The sequence below is a fragment of the Ursus arctos genome, unplaced genomic scaffold, assembly GCF_023065955.2.
Source record: "Ursus arctos isolate Adak ecotype North America unplaced genomic scaffold, UrsArc2.0 scaffold_36, whole genome shotgun sequence".
Classification (NCBI taxonomy): domain Eukaryota; kingdom Metazoa; phylum Chordata; class Mammalia; order Carnivora; family Ursidae; genus Ursus; species Ursus arctos.
Genome location: NW_026623050.1, coordinates 26,211,849 through 26,235,918, shown reverse-complemented (window position 1 = coordinate 26,235,918; position 24,070 = coordinate 26,211,849). Strand labels below are relative to the sequence as shown.

Sequence of the window (24,070 nt, the reverse complement as noted above, 5' to 3'; positions counted from 1 at the left end):
AGAGACCTTTAATGCCATGTAATGAAGCCACTTTTTTTTTCTTTATTGACATGAGAGGGATATCTTTTGTATTATGTCTTTGTTATTTTTTTCATAAACACATTCTTTTGTGATCTTTTAGATTGTTCCCGAATTGTCATCTTAGCATTAAGACTTTAATCATTTTTTGGTTTTAGTGCCCTTTAGTCACCACATGGGCTCAATGCTACAACCATATTGGGATAGTATTAATTTTGCATAACATGTCATTTTATGTCTTTATGATTTTGCTTTGACATACCCTTTTACTGGAGTAATTTGGTCATTTTGTAATCTATTTAAGTCAGAGAATTGTACTGGGGAATTGAAATGTTAATTACCGTGCTCTTACAGGAGAACAGTTAATAAGAACAAAAAACGTAACAGTGTAGATCTAAAAAGTAAAAGCCATTTTCCTGCTGCTTCTTAAACCTTTGTATTCAAATGTGCATTAACAAAATTTGATTTGCAGGTGGAAATATGCAATTGATTCTGTTCTTGAAGTTCATATAAGAAGGTATACACAGATGTGGTCATGGAGTAACATAAAAAAACACAGACAGTTGCTCAAGAGTTACAAAAGTGCCTACAAAAACAAGCTAACCCAGACCAAAGTCCCAGAAGAAACACAGAAACAAATTCAGGTAGATCTCATATATATTGGTGAAAACTATTCTTTGTTAAATCATCCTTTAAATTTTCCTGAATTTAGTTTGAATTAAAATATAATTTTAGAAAGAATAGAACTGATCTCTTTTTGAGATAATTTTATGGGAAAATTCAGAGTATATTTTCTTTCAGTTTTTTTCTTTAAACAAATCTTTCCCTCCCATCCTAATATCAGATAAAAGATACTAGTAACTATTTGGAGAAATGTGTTTGGTTTTTATAATAATGTTTAGAAAATCAATATCAGAGCTATTAAAGTATATGTTTATTATTAGCTAGATGTATGTTATTAGTTTTGTTAGTGGCTTTTTTTAAGAGCTCAAAGTTTTGTATATAAAAAAATCAGCTCTTATTCCTCAAAATAGGAACTCCTTTTGAAATACAGAAAAATACCACACAATATATAATTTGCTTAATGTCGTATGGTCTTGATTATATAACCATTTCTGCCACAAATTCATAATGTGAAGAATTAATTGAATTCCTATTATTCTGAAATATATGAAAATCACTAATACTACATATTAGAAAAAGCATCAAGTTTCTCAGCATCTCAGGTCTGATGTTCTCTTGTATAAAATGGAAACAATATCTGTTTTACAGAGTCGTGAGAATTGCATGAAATAGCACATGGATTACCTCATACACAGGTCACTCCATACATGTTAGATTCTTAATATACTTTTATATAAATTCCCCAAATCAGTTTCTACTTTAACTTAGTTGTTGATTTGTAGAATTTTGCATTCTTAACTTCTGTGTTTTATAATGGTGCCTTTAGTACAATGGTTATAAAATGGTATGAAAAAGAGTGAGTCAGTACGAACCATAAGGATAATACCCAAAACAAGTCCCCCCCCCAATATTCTTGTTTCTATAATGGTGTCATTAAGTTCTTATTTTTATATTGTATTTATTAAGGACTTGCTTTCTTAGAAAACTTATCTCCCTTATTGCAAAAACTACAAGTATAAAAGCCAAGTGTACATTCAAATTTATACTTATCCTTTCATTAAATCACAGCTACTGTTTGTTCATGGACTGGATAAGCCTAGAAATTCTAGAATAAAATACTTTTAATCTAATGCCATTTTTATTGTTTACAAGTGTCTCTTTGTTTTATAGGATTTGGAGAAGACTCTAGATGTTTTTAACATAATTTTAGCAAGGCAACAAGCACAAGTTGAGGTAATCATTTTTATGAGTTTTAAACATGTTAATACTATTCCTTTAAACTTGAGATCAAGAAATCTTAAGCTTCATGGGAGTTGTTCAAGTAATAATAAATTAGGTTGATTTTCCATGCCTTCATTTAGTCTCAGGAGAAAAAAATTGGAACATTTGGAAAAAAACCCCACTAACATGGCAGGTAAAAAATTTTTAAATTTTATTAAAAAATCTGACCGCCCCGCCCCAAAAAGAAAGTAAATAAAATTTGTCTGTAATCGTAGCAATCTGGAACGCTGCTGTTAACATTTTAGCATACAGTCTTCCAGTTTTTCTCCCATGCATATGTACCAGATGTATGCTTTCTATCCCCCATCCTTTCACTTGACCTTTGCTTTTTTCCTTTACCTTCTCTTCCTTCCTCTTTTCCTTCCTCCTCTCTCCCTCTCTCCCATCTTTTCTTTTTTCCCATAATTGGAATCAGTTTATAGTCCATAATTTATGCTGATTTATGCCACTTGGCATATCCTACCTTGCCCACATTGTTCCATGTCAATCCTATTATTCTGTAATATGACTTTTTTGGTAATTAAAAAAATAAATTACCAGTGCAATACAACTCATGATAGAGAAGTTAGGAAATAGGATACACAAAGAAAGAAAATAGAAACACCTATTATCTCACACTAAAGATGCATACTGTTAATACTTTTTTGTATATTTTTAGTCTTTTTATATTCATGGATCTCCAAACACTCATGTTCTTAAATGGGATTAAAGCTTGTACCTGTTCATTCATTTACTTAGTAAGTACTTATTGAGTACCTATTTTACTAGCATCATGGTGAAGAGTGTGGACTCTGGAGTCAGCTTTGCCTCCTTGTGTGATCTTGGGCTGGCTACTTAACCTCTCTGTGCCTCAGTTTTCTCATTTGTAAAATAGGATTGTTTCATAGTACCTACATCACAGGGTTACTGTGAAGAGTGCATGATGATCCATGTAAAGCACTTAGGCTGCTGAGTACCTGCTACATAATAATCACTAAATAAGTGATTTTCAGCATCATCATCATTATTTGCATTAGCAAACGAAGTGAACAGACAAAAAATCCCTTATTTACATTCTAGTAGAAAGAAGGATAATAAAAACATAAATAAAAATAAAATAGAAATATAGAGGAGGAATACGTCACTGGCAAGGCAGTGATGATGAGGAGGATTGCAATTTTAAATCGGCTGGTCAGGGAAAGCCTCACTAAGAAGGAAACACTTGAGCAAACACCTGAAGGAGGTGAGGGAGTCACCAGAAAGCTATCTGAGGGAAAAGTGTACCAGGCAGAAAGAATATAGCAAGCTGAAAGGTTTTGAGGTGGAGGCATATCTGGTTCATTCACAGAACTAAGAGAGTGGTGAGAGAGAAGAGAGTGGTGGTTAGTGAGGTCAGAGCAGTAGCGTGGTGGAGGAGTGGGAGGGGTGCTTGTGGGAGTTGGGGAGGGTCCCAGATTGTAGGGTCTTATAAATAATTGTGTGAATTTGGCTTTTACTCTGAATTTGGGGAGCCATTTTGAGAACAGAATGATATAATCCAGCTTATGTTTTAAAATGCACTCTGGCTGCTCTTTTGAAAATAGACTCGAAGAGAGAGAACAAGGGTGAAAATAGGGAGATCAGTTAGGATGCTCCTGAAATATTTGAGGTAGAGATAAAGGTAGCTTGGCTGAGAGTAGTTGCAGTGGAGGTGATGAGGAAGGGTCAGATTCTGGATGTTTTTTGAACATGGAGCTAATATTTCCCAACTGATTAGATATGGGTTATAAGAGAGAGAAGTTGGAGAGGACTTCAAAGATTTTGGCCTGTTGCAGTTGGAAAGATGCAATTTTCATGAAATGAGATGGATAAGTCTGGATAGAACAAACTTGGGTGAGATGGAGAGATCAGGAATCCAGTTTGGGACCTATTAAGTTTTAGCTGTCTTTTAGACAGTGATGTGGAGCTACGGGGTAGGCTGTAGATACATGAATGTGTGGTTTAGAAGAAAAATCTGTGCTAGATATATAAACTTTGGGAAGGATCTGCACATAGATTGTATTTAAAGCCATGACATTGAATGAGATTGCTTAAGAAATTAGAGTAGCTGGAAAAGTGTTCCAAAGACCCCAAGTATTCTGTTATAGGTCAGACAGATGAGAACCAACAAAGGTGACCATGGAGGGGTTGTCAGAGGTGTAGGTGGGAAGCTCTGTGAATGTAATATCCTCAAAGTTCAGTGATGCAAAGTTCAGTGCTTGCAAAGAATTGCAAGCAAGAGGGGGTGATCAACTGTGACAGATACATGATTGGTCAACTGAGCTGGGGACTGAGAGTTGACTGTAAGATTTACCAAAATATTGGGTGTTTCAGCCATTATTTTTTCAAATACTTTTTTTTTTTTAAGTAGGCTGCACTTCCAGCATGGAGCCCAACACTGGGCTTGAACTCATGACCCTGAAATCAAGACCTGAGCTGAAATCAAGAGCGGACACTTAACCGACTGAACCACCCAGTCTCTCCTCTTCAAATAATTTTTTATCAAATTTCTTTCTACTTTCCTTCTTGGACTCCGATTTTATTACACACACACACACACACACACACACACACACACACACACACAGTTGACCCTTGAACAATGTAGTGGTTAGGGACCCCTACATAGTAAAAAAATCTGCAGATAACTTTAGACTCTCCCAAAACTTAACCACTAATAGCCTACTGTTGACCAGAAGCCATACTGATAACATAAACAGTTGATTAATACATATTTTTATGTTATATGTATTATATACTGTTTTCTTAAAGTAAGCTAGTGAAAAGAAAATGTTATTAAAATCATAAGAAAGAGAAAATACATTGATAGTACTATACATACATTTATTGAAAAAAGTCCATGTGTAAGTGCACCTGTGTAATTCAAACCTGTGTTCAAATCATTTCTGATCTAGATTTCTTTCTTCTTTCCTTCTTGGACTCCAATTTCATACACATACACACAAATGTTTGTGTCTATACATATGTACATATGTACTTATACATATGTATAAGTTCCTGAGTCTTTGTTCCATATTTTTCATCAATTTTTTAACTCTGTTCTTTAAATTGGATAATTTCTGTTGATACGCCTTCAAGTTTATACTTTATCATCTCTATTTATTACTGAGCCCATCCTAGTTTTTATTTCAGATAATGTTTTTCAGGTCAAAAACTCCTGTTGAGTTCCTTTTTATAGTTTCCATTTCTCTGCTGAAAATTCCAATCTTTTTAGTAATTTCAAGTGTATTTCCCTTTCTGTCATGTAGCAGATAACATTGGTTCTCTGCTGGTTTCACCATCTAGGTAGTCTGACTGTTGACATCTGTTGATTGTCTTTTCCCTTGAAAATGGGTCACATATCCTTTCTTTCTTTCTTTTTTTTTCTTACTGTGTGTTAAGTCAGCTTGGATTATATCCTAGGCATTGGGAATATTATGTAGTCTCTGGGTCCTTCTTATCTTCTGGAAAATGTTGATATTTTGTCTTAGCACACAACCTAAGGAGGCTCTGATCTTTAGTTATGCTTTGCATCCTGTGGATCATGGTTCAAATCTCAATTCCATGTTTTCTGCCTGTGGTATGTTGGTTTAGGTCCATTTTGCACATGAACAGTATAGGAGGTTGTTGGAGACTTGTGCAGGCGGGTTCATGTCTCAGTTCAGATCTCTAAACCTTTGCTACTTTCATTTAGGGTTACATTTATACATGGGAAGTTTGGGTTAGACTGAAATTCATGCAGGTTCATGTGCAGAATTAAGAGATAACCCATGTTATCTCTTTTTCTCCCTCTAGTATTTCTAGTATTTCCCTCGTCCCCTCTGGTTTTCATGGAGTCCATTTTCTCATTCCTTGGCCAGACTCTGGAGTCTTTCAGGGGTTCAGCTGCTTGTGCCTCTGCAGTGCTCCATGACTGAGGCCTGCCTAAGGGTGCAGCCATGTGAAGTAGTTTTCTCTGGCTGCATAATAAACTCAGTGGCTTAAAGCAATACACATTTATTATCTCAGTTTCTGTGGGTCACAAGTCCAGGTATGGCTTACCTGAGTTCTCTGCTTAAGGTCTCAAAATATTGCTGTCAGGGTGTGGCTGGGACTATGGTTTCATCTGGAGAGTCACTGATGAAGGATCTGCTTTTGTTGGCAGAATTTAGCTCCTTGTGCTTGTGAGATGGAGAACTTCAGTTTCTTGCTGGCTGTTGGCCAGAGGCTGTGCTTAGCTCTTAAATTTCATTTCATTTCCTTGCCAGATGGGCCTCCAGACATTGACAGCCCACAACATGGCAGCTTGTTTTTCTCAAAGGGAGAGACTCCAGCAAGACGCTGGTACAGTTTCATGCACATAATCACATACATCTCGTCACCTTTGCCATATTCTGTTGGTTAGAAACAGGCCATAGGTCATGTCCACACTAAAAGGAAGGGGACTGGTCAAGGTCAAGAATAGGAGGGAAAAGTTATGGAGTGGAATGGTGTAGGGAGAACATGTGGGGAAAAAAAAAACCAATAACATGTTAAACTCATTCTGGTGAAGGTCACTTCTCCAAGTTTTGATTCCTTTCCAGCATCTGCCTACTTTGCTTTTCAGAGTCTGTTGTAGACGATTTTTGTATTTTCAGAATTTTTGGTCATCAGCATGAAGGATGGGCTATAGAGGGCTTATATCACCATGGAACTGAACGTTCATCATTGGATTTAACAATAAGGAAATCATTTAAAAGGCAATGTTTATAGAAGAATGTGGGTAGAAACTTGATAGAAATGGGAGAGTGGATGTAAGGGGAGAGCAGGTAAATGGAGTGGTAACTGGTGGGGAATATGGAGTCAAGAAAAGGTTTTATAACTTTTATTTCTTTTAAAAATTTATTAATGTTTCATTTTTATGCCAAAAGAATAATTTATCCAACATTTTAAATAGCTGAATGGTATTCCATTCTGTGCCTGTATCAGAATTTGCTTCCCTATTTCCCACTGATTATATTTAATTATAAATGACACTGCAGTGAACAGCCTTGTCTCCATGCTTTCTCAAACATCTCTTGTTTTCTTAAGGGCAAGTTCCCCAAGGTGCAATTTTTGAGTCAGGGTGTATGAGTATTTTAGAAGGTATTTGCTACTACTGGGCTTGTTCCTATGAATTAAAGGAATTATTTGCCAGAAGGAACAGATCACTTCAGTCCTTCCTAAATTAAGTTGCTTGACTTTCATTGGATGTTCTTTTTAAAAATGTTTTGAGAGAGAGAGAGAGTACAAGTGGGGATGGGGTGGGGGTGTATCTAAATAATACATTTGAAATTTTTTGAAGCTACTTTCAGATTTTATTATTTCATATTTTGTTTCTTATTTCAAGTGCCTCTTCTCATTAACATTTCAACCCTTTCGACTTTTGTTGTTATGGACACGATGAGGTTAGTTCCACTCAAAAAATAATCTCAAGCAAAAGACAAACAACAGTAAGCACTTGGACTAACAATATTGTGCCTACGTCTGACATGAATTCAAGATATTGGTGGCTAAGAATTGATTTGCTTTTGCTGAAGCTTTGTGTTCATGAACATTTTAAAGTAGAAAGTTTAGTAACAGGAAGGAAAATGGTCGCTAACATTTTCTTGATCTGATTTGCTGGGTACCGTCAATTCTGAGGAAAGTACTATAATCTTCATTAGCGAATTAAGACATAGGTTAAATAAATTGTCTAAGTTCTACTTATCATGAAAAATATAAAAAAGCCCACTAATCTTCTATGCCAAGAGAATAAAGAAGTTAAATGTTATTTCATATAGAATATAAAGTAATCAGATACATATTTTTTACTTATTACATTTCTGACTGCAAAAATGGATTGGTAAGTTGATAAAAGATAGTTATGGCTGAGGTATAAATGATAAAACTTTGATAGTTTTGTTCACAGATGTAGACCTGTTCCTCTATTTCTTTAACATCTAGTTGTCAAAGAGAACTTACTTGGGTACCTGGGTGGCTCAGTTAGTTAAGCATCTGCCTTTGGCTCAGGTCATGATCCCAGGTCCTGGGATTGAGTCCTGCATCAGGCTCCCTGCTCAGTGGGGGGTCTGTTTCTCCCTCTTTCCCTCTCCCCGCTGCCCATGCTGTCTCTCACACTCTGTCTCTCAAGTAAATAATTAAATCTTTAAAAATAAATAAATAAAAATAAAGAGAACTTACTTAGTTTAAACTTCTCTTTACTAATTCAGCTCTTTTTTTTTCAACTTCTCTTTTGGAGTATTTCACCTTTTGTTATAGAAGGAGGCTTGCAATAAGTTACCAATTCCCTACCAATTAAAAATATTATAAATTTTAAGTGGGAAAATTATTAAAGTTTACTTATTCAGGGAATGAGAAGATAGAGTCTAAATTATTTATCCCCTTTATTCTACTTATCCTGTTTTCTGCTTTTTAGTTATTCATCTGTGTTTTAGTATTTCAAGGAGTTGCAGAAAATCAAGCCAGGATTTATTGAGAAGAGAATGAAATGAGATTCAAGGACTGTTTTTATTTATATTTGACCCCTCTCCCATGTCCATAGTTAGCAAACCAGCAATGTTTCTGAAATTCTGAAATGAATTCTGAAGTATGATTGTTTTAAACTAATACTTCTGGATGTGGAAGCATCTTTTTAGAGAACTTTTCATTTTATAAATCTGCAGTCTTAGTGGCTTGTTAACTTAAACATTTGGAAGACATATTGCTCAAAAAAATTCACTTGAAACTTTTACTGTATTTCTGTCAAAATGCAACATCATCAAAATTTGATCAGTAGGTGTGAAAAGTAAATTAACAGTGGAACTATGTTAACCAAGTCATTTTGAATACCATTTCAGAAGACTTTCTTGACTGTTTTTAACCTAATGTAGTGTTAAAAAAAATTAACCATTATTCTTACCTGGCTATACCTGAAAATGAAGAGGGCATTTACTCTTTAATTAAATTTAAAAAGTTTTACTTTTCAGGTGATTCGATCTGGGCAAAAATTAAGGAAAAAGTCTACTGACACAGGCGAGAAACGTGGAGGCTGGTTCAGTGGGTTTTGGGGTAAGAAGGAGTCTAAGAAAAAAGATGAAGAATCTTTGATTCCTGAAAGTAAGTTCCAAGTTAGATAATTTATTGTACACTGATAAGAAAAAATATATATAAATTCTATGTTAGCCAGTTAGTGGACTTTTACTGTGTTTATTATTAATAAACGTATAAGCAAATACTTCGGGCTGGAACATGTCTGGGTTTATCTAAATTAAAGCTTTGATATTTTTGAGGAAATTATTTGGGTGAAATTTTGTAAGTTTAAATTCAGAAGTATCAACATCTAACATTTCTTACTGTTACTTTTAACATGGATATCGGAAGTTTCCCTTAATTTTTAACATACTTAGGGAATTCTAAAATCCTTATACGAGACCAGAATTCCCTTAATGGTGTCTCTTTGCCTTTTCTTGACGTAAGCAGGCAAATACATGATGTTTGTTTCAACTAGGCAAAGTAGTATATTAGAGGAAATTACCTAACTGCTTTTGCTTTAGCATTTGTGCGTTTGCTTCAGCATTGATTTTAGGGCACTTGTTAGTGTGGTTTTATTTTTTTTTTATTGTATCTGTAAGACTGAAGCAATTGATTTCTTAAAATACTGTCCTTTCTTTGTAGCTATTGATGACATTATGACTCCAGAGGAAAAAGATAAGCTCTTCACTGCCATTGGTTATAGTGAGAGCACCCACAACTTAGCTTTACCCAAGCAGGTAATTATTTTTAGGTGCTTTAAGAGGTATTTTATTTCATTTTACTGTATTATCTTGAATTGGGTTAAGTGAGTTACTGATTTTTATAAAAATGTAATCATTTGTTTCTTCTCATGAGAGTGTGTGAGAAGAATTGGAATAAATTCTTTTTTAAATGTTTGATGGAATTGACCAGTGACATTATCTGGTCCTGAGGTTTTCTTTGTGAGGAGGTTTCTGATTACTGATTCAATCTCCTTACTCATTATTGGTCTGTTCAGATTTTCTCTTTCTTCATGAGTCAGCCTTGGTGGATTGTACATTTCTAGAAATTTATCTGTTTTTTTCTAGGTTGTCTAATTTGTTGGTATATAGTTGTTCATAGTAGTTTCTTATGATCCTTTGTATTTCTGTGTTATCAATTGTAATATCTCCTCTTTTACTTATAATTTTATTCATATATGGCATCTCTCTTTTTTTCTTGCTTAATCTAACTAAAGGTTTGTCAGTTTTGTTTGTTTTCCAAGAACCAACACTTGGTTTTATTAATCTTTTCTATTTTTTTTTTATTCTCTATTTCATTTATTTCTTCTCTAGTTTTTATTATTTCCTTTCTTTTAACTTTGGGACGCCTAGGTGGCTCAGTTGGTTAAGCGTCTGCCTTTGGCTCAGGTCATGATCCCAGGGTCCTGGGATCAAGTGCCGCATCAGGCTCCTGCTCAGCAAGAGCCCGCTTCTCCCTCTGCCTGCCACTCCCCCTGCTTGTGCTCTCTCTCTGACAAATAAATAAATAAAATATTTAAATTTGGGCTTGGTTTATTCTTCTTTTTCTAGTTCCTGGAGGTGTAAAGTTGTTTGAGATCCTTCTTTTTTCTTGTATGAATTTATCACTATAAACTTCCTTCTTCGAAGGAAGATGCTTCTGCTGCATCCCGTAAGTTTTGATGTGTTGTGTTTCTATTTTTGTTTATCTCATGCTGTTTTTTAATTTTCCTTTTGATCTATTCTTTGATACAGTGGTTGTTCAGGAGTGTGTTAACTTCCACATACTGGTGAATTTTGTAGCTTTCCTCTTATTAGGATCTTATTCCATTGTGGTTGGGAAAGATACTTGATATAATTGATATCTTCTTGAATTTTTTGAGACTTGTTTCATTGCCTAAGATATATGATCTGTCCTAGGAAATGTTTCTGTGGGCTTGAGAAGGATGTTTATTCTGCTGCTGTTGAGTGGGATGTTTTGTGCATGTCTATTAGGTCCCTTTGGCTTACAGTGTTTAAATCCATTGTTTCTTTATTGATTCTCTGTCAGGATGATCTATCTGTTGTTGAGAGTGGGTTATTGAAATCCCCAACGAATATTATATTGCTGTTTATTTCTCTTTTTAATTCTGTTAGTATTTGCTTTATATTTTTAGGTACTGCGATGTTGGGTGCATAAGTATTTACAAATCTTAGTTTTCTTGATTGATCTCTTTATCATTATATAATGACCTTCTTGTCTCTTTTGACAACATTTAACTTAAAGTTTATTTTCTTGTGATATAAATATAGCTACCTTTTTTGGGGAATTACTAATTCGCTTGGAATATCTTTTTCCATTCCTTCACTTTTAGTCTATGTGTGTCCTTAAAGCTAATGTGAATGTCTTTCTTGTAGGCAGTATATCATTGGATCTTATTTTTTTAATCCATCCTGCCATTCTTTATCTTTTTATTGGAAAATTTAATCTGCTTACTTTTAGAGTAATTATTTAGGTAAGGACTTACTGTTGCCATTTTGTTAATTGTTTTCCGTTTTGTGCATCTTTTGTTGCTCGCTTCCTCTCTTAATGTCTCCCTTTGTGGTTTGATGAGAATCATCTCCCTGGTTCTCTTTCCTGCCTCATCTTGACCTATCAATTTTTTGGTCAGATTTTTTTTTTCTCAGTGTTTTTTTAACCCTCTAAAGACATGAGGCAGGTGATCTCTATACTTTGTCCAGTTTTTGAGCGAGAGGATTGGTCTGAATTAGTTTGCTTTAGTAAAAGGTGGTGAATTGAGTCTTTATGTGACAAAATATTTTATCAAGTTTAATTTTTATTATCTCTAAAACTAGGAGAAATGAATTTTTGATCTCTTGTAGTTGTCCTATTTCAACAATTTTGTAATTTTGTATTGAAGTTTCTAATGTTCTTTTTGAACATATTGTATTTAGATCACTTTATAATTCAAATTTAAGTAAGAAATTATTAAAGAAAGTAATAATTACTTAAGCCATAACAATTTTCTTTCATTCTTTTTGTTTAGTATGTTGCCCATATAATGACACTGAAGCTAGTAAGCACCTCTGTCACAATAAGAGAAAACAAAAATATTCCAGAAATACTGAAAATTCAGGTAATTGGCCTGGGCACCCAAGTATCTCAGCGACCAGGAGCACAAGCACTTAAGTAAGTTTTAAAAACTTATTATTTCAGTTTTTATTTCTAGATATGACTTGGCCAAAATAGTGTTATTTAACATTAAACAACTGATTAATAGTAGTTCTTTAGTTTCTTTTCCTTTTATGTGTCAGATGGTCTTTTTATAGTTTAATTTGTTTTGTTATGAAGCTATAAGAGGAGTTCATCATTTATTCTACCCTCAGTTCTTTCCTTCCCGAATACTTACTGGATACTGTTAAATTTATCAGTTTGATACTATGAAGGCTAGCATAGGAACAATAATTTCTGTTTTTAAAAAGTTTATGCCAGCTGTGAAGAGAGGATAACCAAAAAGTTAATAATGTAAGAACTATGTAACATATTAGAGAGCTCATAGGTGATAAGATGCTGTAAAGTGAAATCCTTGTAGTTAATGCCACCCAGGCTCAGGTGCAGAGGAGAATAACTTGGGCTAGAAGAATTGGGGCTTAGGGTAGCTGAGTAGAAAGGACTAGGAGAAGCAGGGATGAGGGGGTTTTCAGGTGACATGAAATAGAGAGATGAGTTCCCTGAGTGAAGTGTAGCTTACATTCATGTAACAGTGATCAGAACTTCTGTAGTGTTTGGGAGTTGGCCAAAGTGGGTTTCTCATGTGGATGAGGAGTTAAGAGCCAAAAACCAAAACAAAACCCCAGATTGTATGGGTAATTAAATTCCAGACCAAGGAGTTTGGACTTTACCTCGGGTAATAGGTATTAGTACTGACTCTCAAAGAAGTTTTTTTTAAAAGGAAAATTTATATTTTAACCCGTTACATTACACAGCTTCTTAATTATATTGTTTATTTACTCATTGGTTTGTAGGGTGGAAGCAAAATTAGAACATTGGTATATAACAGGTCTGAAACAGCAGGGTATTGTACCGTCACTTGTGGCTTCCATTGGCGATACTACCTCATCCTTGCTTAAAATCGAGTTTGAAACCAATCCAGAGAATAGCACCGCTGACCAGATTCTGATTGTTCAGTCTCAGCCTGTGGAGGTCATCTACGATGCTGTAAGTGAAAAGACAAAGGTCAATCTTTATTAAACCCACTTTATACTTTTGACATATGGTTTTCTTATTTTTCTTTTTTCAATGTTAAATAAACTTAACATTTATTTACTTAGCAACTAAGTTTACTAACACTTTTTACTTGTTTTAAAAGCAGTACCTGTTTTAGCAGTTAATTTTGCTTTTTCATATGCTGCCATTTTTTTCTACTATATTTATCTATGCTTGTGTTAAACTAAAAAAAAAAAAATGTAATATACTATTCAAAAAGTCTGTGTTGGTGCCTGGGTGGCTCAGTCGTTAAGCGTCTGCCTTCAGCTCAGGTCACGATCCCAGGGTCCTGGGATTGAGCCCCACCCTGGGCTCCCTGCTCAGCGGGGAGTCTGCCTCTTTGTCTCCCTTTTGCAGCCCCCCCCCCCGACTTGTGTGTGCACATGCATGCATGTTCTCTCTCTCTCTCAAATAAATAAAATCTTTTTTTTAAAAAGTCTGTTTATTATACCAGCTACTCCCAAATAGTTATACACTGACTTCCTGTTCCAGTTCAGTTTTGCTTATTTTCCCTTTCCCCTAAATATCTGGACTAATTCAAATTGCTTTAGGAGTTATTAAAAGAATTTTAAATATTGTTCGTATGAAAGAAAAAGCATTGGCATTTAGATGTCATTGAAAATGCTGGCTTAAGTTCTGTATCTGTGGTTCCATCTTTTATTCAGATGCTCTTAACTGATCTCAGGCTAGCCATCAGGATCACTAGTTATCACATCCCTTGTAAGTTCACCCTACTTTGTTGTTGAGAACCATGACTTTTTTTTTTTTTTTTACTTTCCAGTTTAGAAGTGTAGTCACAGTCAAGGTGGGAGGCATTATATAAAGAGTCTAGACTGATTGTATTCTCTGATTTTTAAAAAATTTAAATTGTGGTAAAATACATATAATTTACCACCTTGGCAATTTTTAAGTGTACAGTTTAGTAGTAATGTCCATTGCTATATCGACATGATGCCTTAGAACGTACAAAGTCACCTAATGACATGCACACATTTGTTGCCTCTCTAGCAAGCTTACTTGGGCTATTCCTTTTTTTAGTTTTTTTTTGTTTTTTTTTGTTTTTTGTTTTCCATCAGAGAGAGATGCAGTAGGACAGAGTATCTTTGGAAGTTATCTCCTAAGTTTGGAGCCACAGTTGTTTAGAATTAAACTGAAACTTTAAAATTTATAATATGGAAAGTACTGTGTATAGCTTGCTTATATTTTAAATTATTTTACAGAAAACCATCAATGCAGTGGTTGAATTCTTTCAATCAAATAAAGGATTAGATCTTGAGCAAATAACATCAGCTACATTAATGAAGCTGGAAGAAATTAAAGAGAGAACAGCTACAGGTAAAGAATTTATCTCCGTAAACATCAGCGGAACTCAAAATTTTGTCTATTTTAATATAAATATTGTATTTAAAAGAGTGTAGGTTGCTCTTTTCTTTTCTTTTTTTTTTTTTAAGATTTTATTTATTTATTCGACAGAGATAGAGACAGCCAGCGAGAGAGGGAACACAAGCAGGGGGAGTGGGAGAGGAAGAAGCAGGCTCATAGCAGAAGAGCCTGATGTGGGGCTCGATCCCAGATCGCCGGGATCACGCCCTGAGCCGAAGGCAGATGCTTAACTGCTGTGCCACCCAGGCGCCCCTCTCTTTTCTTTTTTTAAATTCCATGAAGTTGCATCATGAGTACCTGAGTTACCCGAAGTCACACTTACCTGCTAGACTGACTGAGAAAGAGAGTGATATGGACACAGAGGGTTATGTCTGCCGTTATCTTTAAGAACCTGCGTCTCAGAGTGAGGTTGAGATGGAAAACGTTCCTTTATCTCAGTTCTTAAGCAACAGTTTATCATACTGTGTATTGTGTGTGAATCTGGTTCTGAAGATACATACTTTCGTACAACATGGTCTCTAAACTCCAGCCAACTACTTTATGTGGTTGCTTAACTAGAGAAATGATGAATTATTCTCTCTCTGGATAAAATACTAGCTATGTTGGGTTTACTTTACAGTGTAATGGTACGATTGTATACCATTGACCATATGCAGTTTCACCTTAGATGCTTAACTTTGAGACTCTGGTCTGTGAGAACTGATGCTCCTCCATAGTATTTTCCAGGTGATACTTGTATTCTCATTGTTAATAATATAATTACGTATTTCAACTTGACCATCTGATCTTTTATTATTTCTTTCAGGACTTACACACATTATTGAAACTCGAAAAGTCCTTGATTTAAGGATAAATCTGAAGCCTTCTTATCTAATACTTCCACAGACAGGTTTCCACCATGAAAAGTCAGATCTTCTCATTTTAGATTTTGGTACATTTCGGGTAGGTGTATATACATTTCTTCCTGCCCATTTTTGCTCAGGTTGGAAGCTAGTTATCTGACAGTTTGCTATTTTTCCCTCAGAGTTTACTCAAATTAAACTTTTTCTTCTTAGTATTTTGTCATGCCTAGCTTGGATTGAGTATTTTCTGTATATTTTATGGCTATTAAGAAAAGCATGGAAAACCCCTAAAATTTTCTGTAATGGTAAATGATTTGATTTTGGGGACTAGATTTCTGCTGTATTTTTTCTAATTGAAGAGAAATACTCCTAGTTTTCAAGTACTCCTAGATTTCCAGAGTTTAATTACACAGTGTTATTTGTTAATTTACATATTTTGACAATAGGAAATTATACACATATTAATATATGTTTGTTATACCACTGTCAGCAATTAAGTTGAGTAAGAGAACTCTAAGGTTTTGGGGTCAAACCCATTAGAAATCCAAGCATCTGAGAAAAAGTGAAGATTTGAAAAAATACAGTCCCAAATGGGATCCTTGCTTCCTTTGGGAAGAGGGGAAAGAAAGTAGAGATTGAAGCTGAATTCTAATGGCCCATTTATTCAGGTGATATAATGGGAAGAAGAAGGAACAAAATCAGCGATTTCATGGTGAAGAGGTTAGAATCAGTAGTCAGGGTGCCGGGCCATGAATGGCAATAACTGCTGAGAGCCAGGAAGAGTTGCATGTCTAGACAGGTTATTTGAGGTAGACAGCTGTCTAACTGATCTTCTAATTAATGCAAATATGCTGAGCACCTAGTACCCAAACATATTAAAGACATATACTAAATATTATATTCCTAATAAAATACTTGCAAATAATTGTCAGAAAATTGAGCAGGATGTGAACTCATTAAGGACAGTGATTTCATTTTAGTTAGTTTCAAGAAAACACAACAAAAGTATCAATATATTTTTCTGTTAAGAAAATTGAAGTTTTTGTCCATTTTTAGCTTAACAGTAAAGATCAAGGTTTGCAGAAGACTAATAATTCATCTCTGGAAGAAATAATGGATAAAGCATATGACAAGTTTGATGTTGAAATAAAAAGTGTGCAGTTACTCTTTGCAAGAGCAGGTAAGCTGTTGCTCAATTTTTAGGATCTTGAAATTATGTTGACTAGCGTAGGTAAATATATGTGTATGTACGTATGTATATCAACCCTGCTAATATTTTGAACACATATCTAGTTGGTCACTTAAGAAAACCAATCGGAGCCCATCAGTGCAAATCATTGCCACAGATAGAAATAGAGATACAGGGGGCGCCTGGGTGGCACGGCGGTTAAACGTCTGCCTTCGGCTCAGGGCATGATCCCGGCATTATGGGATCGAGCCCCACATCAGGCTCTTCTGCTATGAGCCTGCTTCTTCCTCTCCCACTCCCCCTGCTTGTGTTCCCTCTCTCGCTGGCTGTCTCTATCTCTGTCGAATAAATAAATAAAATCTATAAAAAAAAAAAAAGAAATAGAGATACAGATATGCCTGTTCATCTTCAGGTACTTAGCACCATTTCAATCTAGGTCCAGTCATTGCCTGTTTTGTTGTGATATGACCATGAAACTGCCCAGAACACAAAAATAGAAGTTGCCATTGGCTTAAGTTTTTCTGTGTCAGTGCTTTTGGGATGTCTCAATGTTGTCTTCCCTTGCTTCTTTATTTTTAAGTATTTTGACTATACTAGCCTAGTCATTATTTCAGTAGTATTACAATCTACTTTTGTAGATATCTGACAAGTATGGGTATAATCTTAAAACCCTAAAGATAGTTAATTATTTTCCAAAAGCTTTCGTGTTTTGTACTGCTTAAGTAAAGAACACTGGTTCTCCATACTTGTTTAGTTTCTGAAAGCAATAATTACTTGCTAAATATCTTTGAATATATCACTTTATGGTAGGTCATTGGAAGAAATAATGTAACTCTCTGTGCAGAGTATATGCTCTAGTAGGAATGAAGAGATTTATTAAGATGTAAATACATGATGCTTTACTTAGTTTTTATATATTATGAGCCTGTTAATTCCTTGGAGGGAAGTACTTTTACACAGACCATTTTACACAGACCATTAAAACTGCCTTTTCTTCCGTATGTACTTAATAATAATTGTTTGAGTTACAAACGATAAAAGATATTCAGTGATTGCCATCAGTTAAGATCTGTGTAGGATTCTGTTGGAAAGTCTGACCTTAAAACCTTTTTTTTTTTTTTTTTGAGAAAAGTGATTATTACACTTTTTTATCATAAAATCTTGCTCGATAAAACTCATTTTTGTTTTAGGATTATGTGCTAAACTAGTGTAATTTCTCTAAAGAACGCCAGAAACCTCTTTTTTTCCTCTGTCATTTTCTATTTTTTTTCCTTTTTTCACTGCAGCCACCTACCTTGGTCGCAAATTCCAGAATCAGGGCAGTAAATTCCTGGGTTTTTTTCCTATTTGCTTTAAAATGCAAGATGTTATATAAACAATCTTCAAATAAATATTTACAATTATTTTTATATCACAGTCTTTGACTCCTGTCCATCTTATTTTACTTAATTTAATTTACTTTTTGTTTTTGTATCGTTTATTTTAGTCTGTTATAAGCCATTTTGATTGTTTTGTTCCCCCATCACATATGCACTAATGCTTATAAACATATTTGTATATAAAACTATTTCTTTCCCACTGATTTTTTTCCTTTATGTTTTTATTCCCCACAGGAGACTATACTTTATCATAATTTGTGAATCACTTTATAGCCTTTGACTACATAAGCCAGATTGATAGCCTAGACATGATAGACCTAGGATGAGGATAAAAAATGTCAAATGGAGTTAGAGTAGATATGTGAAAAACACTGAAACTCCTTGTCATTAATAACCCTCATTTTTAGAGCATGGGTGAATTTTAATTTTTTTCTTTGATGTGGATTGTATAATTTATCATAGCAAATTATTTTAGTATTCATACAGCAGTAATAATCAATTCAATGAGAATTATTTAATAATTAAGTGGCGGAAAATGCCCACTTACTATGAACTGTTACTGCTAACTAGAAAACATTTTAAAATAAGCAGTTACATTATTAACTGTCAATCTTATTTTAAAAAATAAAGGTCATTTAACTTATATGCTGAAAAAAGTAAAAATTAGTATTTATTGAATATGTTTGTTGTTTTCTGTTAAGTTAGAATAATTTTTCACAGAACATCTGAAAAACTAGTTTAATTTAAAAAATTTTTTTTAAAGAGGAAAACTGGAAAAAGTGTCGATTTCAGCATCCATCAACTATGCATATACTGCAACCCATGGATATTCATGTTGAGTTGGCCAAGGCAATGGTAGAAAAAGACATTAGAATGGCCAGGTAATGTATGAGTTTCTTTTATATTATAAAATGAACAAGGTGAAATGTATCTGTATCAGTTACAGGGTTTTAAAAAACTATATTTGTGAAGGACAGAAAAAATGATTATCTTATAGCAGAAACACATTTTTAAGAAGATGTTTTTTTGAATTATGGTGTATCCCCTCTCTTATTTCAGAAGTATTTGGACTTCTGTATTGTGTAAAAGTTGGTTATCCGTGTTTTTGAATGGATCAAATCCATGTCTCAGTATCAATAAAATCTTCAAAAATTAGCGATGTGAATGGAGCTAGACATTAACATGCTAAGCAAAATAAGTCAGAGAAAGACAAACACCAAGTGATTTCACTCATATGTGGAATTTAAGAAACAAAACAGATGAACATAGGGGGAAGAAAAAGAGAGGCAACCCAGAAAACAGACTCTTAACTATAGAGAACTGAGAGATGCTGGAGTGGGGGTAGGTGGGGCAGATGGGTTACATGGGTGATAGATACTAAGTAGGGCACTTGTGATGAGCACTAGGTGTTGTATATAAGTGATGAATCACTAAATTCTACTCCTGAAACTAATATTACACTGTATGTTAACTAACTGGAATTTAAATAAAAACTTGAAACTAGGCAAAAAAATTAAAAGCTCTTTTGATTATGAAACCATATAAAATCTTGAGAATAATTCAAGGGAATGAAAAGTATAAACTGAATTTTGAATTTAAGGAGATAATTATGAAATATTTATGCTGCCTTCTTAACAGTCTAATCGAAGTATTATTGACATTCAGTACGCTACATCTGTTTAAAGTGTACAATTTGAAAAGTTTTGACATATGTATATGTATATGAAACCATCACTGCAGTCAAGATAATGAATACATCCTTCATCCCCCAGAGTCCTTGTATCCTTTTATGCATTTGTCCCTGGAACAACACAAGGGTTAGAGGCACTAGCCCCCATCCCAGTCCCACACCCGCTCATTTGAAAATCCATGTATAACTTTTGATTTCCCCTAAACTTAACTACTGAAAGCCTATCTTTAACTGAAAGCCTTACTGATAATATAAACAGTTGATTAACACATACTTTGTGTATGTGTTATATACTCTGTTTTCATAATACAGCTAGAGAAAAGAAAGTACTATTAAGAAAATCATAAGGGAGAGAAAATACAGTTACAGTACTGCATTGTATTTATTGAAAAAAAATATGCATATAAGTAGACCCATAGAGTTCAAATCCAAGTTGTTCAAGGGTCGACATCTCTATTTATGAGGGATATTTGTGCTTTCATTGTTTTCGTATCAGAGTATCAGGGTAACGTTGGCCTCATGGAGTGAGTTTTTTGGAAGAAGTTGTGTAGAAGTATTTCTTCTTTATATGTTTGGTAGAATTCATTAGTGAAGCCATTTGGACTTGAGTTTTGTTTTTGGGGGGGAGAGTTTTTAACTGCAAATTCAATATATTTCATAGATAGAGGGCTATTCAAATTTTTTTGAGTAATCTTTGGTAGTTTGTCTTTTAAGGAAGGAATTTGTCCATCTTGGTTTTTGAGTTTATTGTCATAAGATTGTTCATGTATTATTGTATTGGCTTTTCAATACATAGAGAATCTGTAGTGATGCTGTCTCTCTCTCCCTGCTGATGTTAGTAGTTTGTGCCTTTTCTCTTTTTTTCCTGATAGTTTATCAGTTTTGTTGATCATCTTTTGAAAGAATCAGCTATTGGCTTCTATTATTTTCTCTATCGTCCTTCCTTTTTTTATTTCATTGATTTCCATTCTTATGTTTATTATTGCTCTTTCCCTTCTGCTTCCTTTGGGTTTCATTTGCTTTACTTTTCTAGTCCTTTAAGGTGAAAATTGAAAACACTGATTAAAGACCTTTCTTTTCTACTGTAGGCATTTAATGTTATAAATTTCTCTTGAAATACTCCTTTACTGTACCCTTCACATTTTGAAATTCTTAATTCATTAAGCTGGGGTATTCCTAGGTCTTCCCTCATTTGTTTTCCATCTTTCATCTATCTTTTGTTGACTGATGCCCAATGTCTTTTAAACCATTATTTCATGTATTTTGTCCAACTTTGTGTTATTTTAGGTGGGAGGGTTCATCCAGTCCCTCTGTTTGAGATGCTTTTAGTTTTATGTAATGTTTCACAAATAATGAAGAAGCATCTTCCATATTTATGGTGCTTTCAACTGACAGAGTACTTATGTAGAAAGTTCAATATTTTGAGACAGCAACAGCCAACTGGCCTCTTTTGAACATTAATGGTTTGTGCATCATACAATCAGTCTTCACATAATGGTTAGGCTTCTGTCAACTTGAGCTGTTCACAGCTTAGTTGGCAAGTCAAAGATACACAGTAACTGGAAAGAACTTCATGAGCAGCAAACAGCTGCCACAAAGCTATTGAGACAGATAAACCTAGGGAGTTATGCTGAATAGGGAAGCAGAGTAGAAGCAAGTGCTGAAAAGTAAGCAGCTAATGAAAGCACAGCAGTGACTCAGCAGTGAGTAAAACAGATGTCCTCAGGGTGCTTATATTTTAATCAGGAGACATAAAATAAGCAAGTATATATATGATATGTTCGGTACTGATAAGTCCTAGAAAAGGAAATAAAGCAAGGCAAGGGGATAGAGAGTGATGGAGTAGATACTCTTAGATATGTATAATGCAAAATCTTTGATGCCAGGAAATAGTTAAAGAATGTATAGTGGTTTTAAAAATTAGACATTGTGTTTGAAAATACATTCATAGGGGCACCTGGGTGGCTCAGTCGTTGAGCGTCTGCCTTTGGCTCAGAGCATGATCCCGGCATTCTGGGATCGAGCCCTGCATCAGGCTCCTCCGCTGGGAGCCTGCTTCTTCCTCTCCCACTCCCCCTTCTTGTGTTTCCTCTCTTGCTGGCTGTCTCTCTCTCTGTCAAATAAATAAATAAAATCTTAAAAAAAAAAAAGGATTAAAAAAAAATATGTTCATAAAAATAAGTTAACTTTAAAAGGTTTGGCTGCTGAAGAGGGATACATGAAAATTATCTGGAAACTTGGCTTACATAGAACCTCTCATTCTCTGACAATGTTGAGGCATTAGTTAGATTAAAACATGTCCAGAGTTACTTTGACTCCATAGTGTAGTCTCTAATCCATCTCCCCCGCCCCCATAATAGAAGCTGGACCTTAAAAACCTTACAACTGAACTGTATTTTTAGATTGAAAGTATCCGGAGGACTTCCTTTGGTGCATGTGAGAATTTCTGACCAGAAGATGAAAGATGTGTTATGTTTGATTAACAGTATACCCTTGCCACAGAAATCCTCTGCACAGTCTCCGGAGAGACAGGTAAGTGGATATAATAAAAATGCTACATCTTTACGTTTGTGTACATGGTGAGTTTTTTTCATCTTTCTTTGAGCTAATTTGTTTTTGAATAGTTTTTAGGGACAGTTTCATTTATTTGATACACTTCTGAAGTTTAATGTTGTGGATTCTATTCCAAAGTGCATATGGCATTGAATGGATAAAGTTTGAAGCCTGTTTTCACTACTGTTTAGAGTGGTGGTGGAAAGTCAGCTTCAGAGAACAAAGGGAATAAAAATACATAAATGAAAGGAAAAATTGTTTTATAAATTTATGGAATGTGTTTAAGTAAAATTAGATATGGAAATCTTCCTTAAAATGTTACAAAATAGAATAATTTGTATGTGATTTTCTTACACATTAGACTTAAATGTTGTAGATAACTTTAATTGGAATTGACCTTTACAACATAAAATAAGTGTTCAATTTCCACTTACGTGGAAATGAAATTTGAGAGCGCCCACCAATGCTGATACCATTTTCTAGGAACCTGTAATACAGACATGCAGTTAGTATTGTCAGAGACAGCAGCGAAATGATACACTCTGATAAATAGACTTATCTGCTAGAGTAGTACATAGTCTGCCCTTATAAATACAGGTGGTAGTCTTAATAATTAGTAAACATTAGCCAACCATTAGTTAGTTGATTGCATAATGTGATTTGTTGGAAGATTTGTGTATTGTGTGTGTGTGTCTTTCCATCTCTCTCTATCCTTTTACTACTTTTTCGGTATTTTTCTCATTTATGTACATTCGATCCTGCTAAATTAGTATGTTAAGAAAACTTTTTGTATTCTTTGCTAGGTATCTTCAATTCCTATTATTTCAGATAGGACAAAAGACCTACTTGGTACTTCACTGTTGCTAGATGGAGTAGAATCAGGTAAGGAAAGTAAATGTTCTTTATTTAGTGAAGCCTATATCCATTTATATATAGAGATAAAATTTTCAAAAAATAAAGGAATTTTGAAAGTGTTAAAATAATTCACTGGTTTTAGTTCTAGTTGGTTAGTTCTACTAACCAACAGTGTCATTTTGAATCACTTTTTTTTGGTTTTATTTAAATTCAAGTTAACATATAGTGTATTATTAATTTTGGGGTAGAATTTAGTGATTGATCAAGACAGCATGGTACTGGCACAAGAACAGACACATAGATCAATGGAACAGAATAGAGAACCCAGAAATTTAGTCACTTTTTTTTAAAACCCAGTTTCTTCATTTGAATGAAAGGATTTTTATTTTTTTGTTTTGTTTTTGTTTTTAAGATTTTATTTATTTGAGAGAGAGAGAGCACAAGCTGGGGGAGGGAGAGGGAGAAGCAGAGTCCCCTGCTGGGCAGGGAGCCCCACGCAGGGCTTGATCCCACGACCCCAGGTTCATGACCTGACCTGAAGGAAGATGCTTGACCTACTGAGCCACCCAGGCGCCCCAAAAGGAGTTTTGTGATTGACAGTGCATAAGAGTCTAAATAGGCTATTTTTCTTTTTTGCCCCAATTTCTACCTGATTTTTTTTTCAAGCTCTTGACTAACTGATTTTGTTTAATTTCGAAGTAGAGTATAAGCTTCATGAGGATAAGGATCATGTCTGCTCTGTTCACTGTTCTGTCGTTAGTGGCTGTTACAGACTGATATATGATGGGCGATGCCCAACAGTTATTTATACTGAATATTGAATGAGTGAACTGAAGTGAAAAACAGAACTATTGAAGAAAAAAATAATAGGGTGGTTTGGTCTTTATATATGATTATCACATGGCAGGTTAAGTCACTTGGTGGGATTTAGAAAAACATTGTAACTGTATTCTGATTCTGAATATGAAGATTATATCTAATAAATGAATTTTACTTTTGAGAGATTTGAGGGTTTTATACAGCT

The 24,070-nt window shown here is 34.5% G+C and overlaps 1 protein-coding gene across 2 annotated transcripts in view; it reads left to right on the top strand.

Moving 5' to 3' along the window:
- VPS13C (vacuolar protein sorting 13 homolog C) overlaps window positions 1-24,070 on the top strand; it is a 171,892-nt gene that overhangs the window by 40,893 nt on the left and 106,929 nt on the right. For both annotated transcript variants that reach the window (XM_026518614.4, XM_048219822.2), the window contains 12 exons: window positions 491-662; window positions 1,813-1,875; window positions 8,886-9,015; window positions 9,574-9,668; window positions 11,936-12,078; window positions 12,915-13,107; window positions 14,376-14,490; window positions 15,344-15,480; window positions 16,437-16,560; window positions 18,712-18,829; window positions 22,041-22,170; window positions 22,995-23,073. In XM_026518614.4, the coding sequence (XP_026374399.2) occupies window positions 491-662; window positions 1,813-1,875; window positions 8,886-9,015; window positions 9,574-9,668; window positions 11,936-12,078; window positions 12,915-13,107; window positions 14,376-14,490; window positions 15,344-15,480; window positions 16,437-16,560; window positions 18,712-18,829; window positions 22,041-22,170; window positions 22,995-23,073 (1,499 nt within the window). The remainder of the gene's footprint in view (window positions 1-490; window positions 663-1,812; window positions 1,876-8,885; window positions 9,016-9,573; window positions 9,669-11,935; window positions 12,079-12,914; window positions 13,108-14,375; window positions 14,491-15,343; window positions 15,481-16,436; window positions 16,561-18,711; window positions 18,830-22,040; window positions 22,171-22,994; window positions 23,074-24,070) is intronic.